We start from the raw sequence: 5,706 nt of genomic DNA on the forward strand, positions 1-5,706 counted from the left end.
ATATATATATATATATATATATATGGTTCACACAAGAAAGATCTAATGAAATATTGGTACTGATTTTCTTTTTTTTTTGGAATATTTTATTTTGATTTTTTTAAACTAATCTTGTAGTTGAATTTCTTGTTTCCCTTCATTACTGGAGCCCTTGTGCTCAAAGCATTTTTATTTTTTTCAACTAGAGTTAGAGTTTAGCTTTTAATATATATATATATATATATATATATATATATATATATATATATATGTATATATATATATATATATATATATATATATATATATATACATATATATATATGTATATATATATATATATATATATATATATATATATATATATATATATATATATATATATATATATATATATATATATATATATATATTTCTTTGTGCTTATCAAGTGCTCGCATACAGCAATATATTTAATAAATTAAGACGCAACAAATTCTTTCCACAACTTTCGTTTGCATTTCCTCCCTAAATTTAGCATAAAGATGGCGAAAGTTTTGACCAAATCGACCTTGTGAGAGGTTTCGGCTGACTGCCTGCTTGGTTGGGTTTAGTGTTTTCATGGAAGCCGATAGATTCAATTGTGGAAGTATAAACGCGGGATGACCTGGTCACATCAACATGGGTAGTCTAATCCCCGTTTTCTATTCTTCCTCCTATGCTATTTCATAACAAACTGAATTGCATCAAAGACAATGTTGATGTTAAACACTCAAAGGTATTTTATTGTGGTTACCTATGCATATAGAGTATACTGAATTCAAATGTTCAAATGTGTGGATTTAGATGAGTTTTGCTTCTTGTTACAACATTCCACATTTGAAACAGATCCGTGATCTAGCTAATGACGTTTCGGGCCAAGAAGAAACTATTCCAGCATTTCTTCAGTACAATAATTCGTAAACAATTGATTATTATTATTATTATTATTATTATTATTATTATTATTATTATTATTATTATTATTATTATTATTATTATATTACTAGCCAAGCCACAACCTTAGCTGGAATAGCAGGATTCTATACGCCCAAGGGTTCCACCAAGGAAAGACAGCCCAATGAGGAAATGAAAAAATTAAATAAACCATAAGAAGAAATAAGCAATTGAAATAAAATACTTTTACCGACTATTAGATTTCTTATTCTCGATCTAGATATTATTTTCTGGCACTCGTTCAATTAGTTCGTTATGCATGTGGCGTAAGATTTTTGTTATAATTCTGACCATCTTTACATTTAGATCTTCCTGCACAGTACGATCCTGCACCTAGTACTAGGTATTCAGTTAATTCTAACAGTCATGCCATCTCCATAAAAAGGCTCAATACTACACAGTATTCTAATCTTATTTCCTCTATGACCAGATTGTAAATTGATCTTTCAAATAAGACGATTGAATCGGTGGAACTTCAAAAGTTAAAACTTGCAGCGATTTTTTTTTTTCATGTTGAACATGCTGATCATGAGTTGATTTTTATAATTTGTATAATGCACATTCATTTTCACGTTGTTACTGATCTTATAATATATTTCATATTAATTATTCATTAATTCTAATACAGTTCATTTATTACCTTATTTCCTATTCTCACTGCGCTATTCAACCTTGTTGGAAATCTTGGGTATATATTCCTGCTTTTGCAGCTATGATTGCAGCTTAGCTAATGATAACGATGATGATAATAATAATAATAATACTAATAATAATAATAACAACAATAATAATAATAATAATGAAAATGATAATAATAATAATAATAATAATAATAATAATAATAATAATAATAATCTATTTGATATGTTTAGTTATAGCCAAGTATGATTTTGTTTCAGATGTTAGAAAGGCACATTAACCCCAACATCGAGTCCTGTGCTGAGACTGGCCATATGTGGGATCCCTACTTGGTAGGGGCAGCAAGGCTTGGCCACATGAACTGCGTGAGGTACCTCGTCGAGCAATGCAACGCTAATGTTAATGAAGTTGGGTTAGGTGTGTACACTTTTTCTTTTCTTTTGTACCTATGGGTTCAGGGTAAGAAATTTCAGAAGATTTTGCCATGGTGTTTCAAATATTATATATATATATATATATATATATATATATATATATATATATATATATATATATATATATATATATATATACATATATATATATATAAATATATATATATATATATGTATATATATATATATATATATATATATATATATATATATATATATATATATATATATATATATCTGCATATACATGAACACATGTGTGTATCAGGTAGCTATGGAGTGACTCCACAAAAATCCTCATTGTCAGTGCGCTAAAGACTTATAATTCTTAGTACCTACATCGAATGCTAATAGCTAAACATAAATATATTTTTTGCAGTGTCTACAAATCACATATACGAATCAGGAGTCTCTCCACTTTGGGCAGCAACTATAGGAGAGCATATAACCATCGTTAAATACCTCGTTTCAAAGGGTGCCAACGTAAATGGACTGACCGATTCCAGTTCCACCCCGCTGAGCCTGGCGTGTTCTCGTGGGAGTCTGGACATTGTTAAAGTCCTCGTGCAGAACGGAGCAAGTGAGTTTTTTTCAAACGGCAGTTGATTTTGATGATTGTGAAGTTGAACTAAATGAAGTTCCCTTCAAAGTAAACTGAGTGAGAAAGTCCTTGGACTAAACAGTATTTGAGAAGTTTTATTCCAGCTATGACCAAACTGCTAATCAGTGGACCTTCAAAAGTTAAACTTGCAGCAAGGTTTTTATGTTGAACCGGCTGATGTAAGTCTCTCTTTATATGATGGATCTATTTTCATGTTTTTACTATTCTTAATTGTCTATTGCTCTGGTAGCTTATCAATTTCTTTGTTTTCTTTCCTCACTAGGTTAATTTTCCTTTAGGGAGCATTTAGGCTTATAGTATCCTGCTTTTCTTCTTAGGGTTGTAGCTTAATCAAGCAATAATAATAATAATAATAATGATAATAATAAAAATGATAATGATAATAATGATAAAAATAAGGATACTACTACTACTACTACTACTACTACTACTACTACTACTACTATTAATAATAATAATAATAATAATAATAATAATAATAATAATAATGACACAGCAGTGTTTTTAGAAAGGACGAAGGCTCTTGTCTTCCAAAGACCTTGAGTGGCATAATTTCAAAATGTTACTAACAATTATTCATTGGGTCATTTTCAGATATTGAAGTTACTGACTACCATGGGAGTACATGTTTGATGCTAGCCTCTTCCAATGGCCATGTTAAAGTAGTAAAATATCTTTTAAGTGTCGGCGCTAATCTAGAAAAAAAGTGGATCGATGGAAAGACTGCTCTGCACAAAGGCGTCCATTCCGGATGTCTTGAGGTGGTGAAGGTGTTGTTAGATCACAATGCCGAAATGGATGCTGACTCTTGTGGTGAGTTTCAAATCGGTTCAATATTTCAATTTTGGGAGAATATGTCTAGTCTCCTCTATATTAGATGTAGAGCTGATGAAATTGAAAGTAGAGTTTAATCTATATGTACAGCTGATGAAGTTGATAGTTCATTCAAGTCTACAAGTACAGCTGATGAAGTTGAAAGTTCATTTCAATCTATAAGTACAACTGATGAAGTTGAGAGTTCATATAAATCTGTAAGTATAGCTGGTGAAGTCGAAAATTTGTTTCCAGCAGGAAAGAGAGATAATTCATGTAAAAAGTATTCATTCTAAATTTTATTTCTAGGGGAAACCCCTATACTCACAGCCAGCTGTCTTGGACACGAGCACATTGTACAACACCTGATTGCCAGAGGAGATCTGATATCGAAAGAAGATGAAATCAATGCTCTAGAGCTTCTTGGTTCTACTTTTGCCGAGAAAAACCAAGACACTGCCTTCAAGTATTGGAAACTAGCTATGCAGGAAAGGTAAGTTTTTGATGGGTTTTTGTAATTTCCTCTGAGGGTGAATATTAATTTATAAATGTCTTAATGATGAGCTTATATTAATTGTGTAGGTAAAATGAAATATTTCATAGGTGGTGCAAGCTAGGACTGGCATCAATACCAGACAATATTTCATAGCTGGTGACGTCACAGCAGGAGTGGCTGCTATTCTAATACTCAAGCAAAATTCAAAGTAAAACTCTCAAAAATATCTCTATGCTTGTTATTTTAGAGACATACCACTTATCTGATCTAATGTACATAACTACAGGTACAGTTTGTTTACAATTGTTTTCGGGCTGCCAGTTTTGTCCTTAAATCTTTTAGAAACATTACATTACAGGAAAGTATATCGTGATATATTTCAATATTAAACTGTTCTACTCATATCCTTCCAGGTCCATTCATAATATTGTAATTGACCAAAATGAATATCAGACTCCTTTCAACCAATACTTCAAGGAAATCTCAACACCACTGCAATTAGAAAAACTTCAGGGCAACACATCTGCAATTGATACACATTCCTTACTAGTGAAGATGAGAGTACTGGGGCTGGTGCATCCCGCTACAATCGATGCCATAAAAGGCAAAGGGGAAGAGTTCGCAGCTAACGGCCAGCTGAAGGAGTGCTTTGTCCTGTGGATGTACACCTTGGAGACACATCAAAGAATTCTGGATGTTTTAAATCCTAAGCGATTTTTTTCCTCATGTCTCTGACTAACTTATTCCTTGACAAGGTCTTCACACAACCCTTACTCTCTAACATTTTGTTATATTTTGAAGAATCTATGAACCTGTTTGAAAACTGTACCCAAGAAATTATAGTAGGTATTTCAAGGACGCAGAGGATTCCAGGAGTCAAGAAAAATTTGGATTTCTATTATCTGGACCGGATCATTCCTGTAGCAATGCATTTAATGTTGTTGTTGACAAAACTGAAGCCCATTCTCTTACCAGTCCAAATACACAGGGTGAAGGATGCTGTGCGCAAGTTAGTGAAATTGAATCCTATAGATTCCAAAGGTGTATCTTTAATGCACTTTTCATGCGCCACTTCTGTCTTTTGTCGCGCTGAAGGAGCTAAAGTCTTCCCCTTTCCTAGTTTGGAAGTTTTGAACCTCTTGTTGGAAGCTGGAGCCAATCCTTGTCCGAGGGATATTTTTGGTAACACACCTCTCCACACACTTGGCAAGCATAGGAAGGTTCCAGGCGATATGCTGGAAGCTCTCCTTAAAGCCGGGGCGCACTTGGATATGAAAAATGCACAGGGTCATAGTTTTGAGTCCCTGAGAGCTTCCCGAGGTCAGAAATTGCGTCAGCTGGTAAACCCTGTCCGTCACACATCTCTGCAGTGCCTGGCAGCAGCCAGCATTAGAAGACATGGCATCCCCTACAAAGGTGTCTTGGATAAGCAGCTTGAACGATTCGTTGATTTTCATTGATTCTTGTCAATAGCATATGCACCGAAAGCCTATCCAGCTCTTGTAATGCAATAATATTCTTAATCATACACGGAAAAACTGACTGTATGTTACCATATTATAATATGTATGTTTTTCTTGGAATTGAATTTAACAAAGAAATTATAGTTCTTTGCTGGTTTTAACCAGTCTTAAATCAAAGCGGTTACCTGGAACCTCACAAGTACCAAAGATACTTTTCTTCTTATTTACATAAAGAAAAAAAAATATGTATGATTCAGCTTATTTCTAATGCTTGTTTTCTAGTAT

General features: G+C 33.0%; 1 protein-coding gene across 1 annotated transcript in view; it reads left to right on the plus strand.

Moving 5' to 3' along the window:
- Positions 1–5,418, plus strand: part of LOC137626245 (protein fem-1 homolog C-like) — a 6,294-nt gene extending 876 nt beyond the window's left edge. The window contains exons 2-7 of the mRNA XM_068357317.1: positions 1,854–2,010; positions 2,407–2,607; positions 3,244–3,462; positions 3,772–3,955; positions 4,372–4,620; positions 4,947–5,418. Of these exons, the coding sequence (XP_068213418.1) occupies positions 1,854–2,010; positions 2,407–2,607; positions 3,244–3,462; positions 3,772–3,955; positions 4,372–4,620; positions 4,947–5,418 (1,482 nt within the window). The remainder of the gene's footprint in view (positions 1–1,853; positions 2,011–2,406; positions 2,608–3,243; positions 3,463–3,771; positions 3,956–4,371; positions 4,621–4,946) is intronic.
- The last annotated feature ends 288 nt before the right edge of the window (positions 5,419–5,706 follow it).

The sequence above is a fragment of the Palaemon carinicauda genome, chromosome 33, assembly GCF_036898095.1.
Source record: "Palaemon carinicauda isolate YSFRI2023 chromosome 33, ASM3689809v2, whole genome shotgun sequence".
Lineage (NCBI taxonomy): Eukaryota > Metazoa > Arthropoda > Malacostraca > Decapoda > Palaemonidae > Palaemon > Palaemon carinicauda.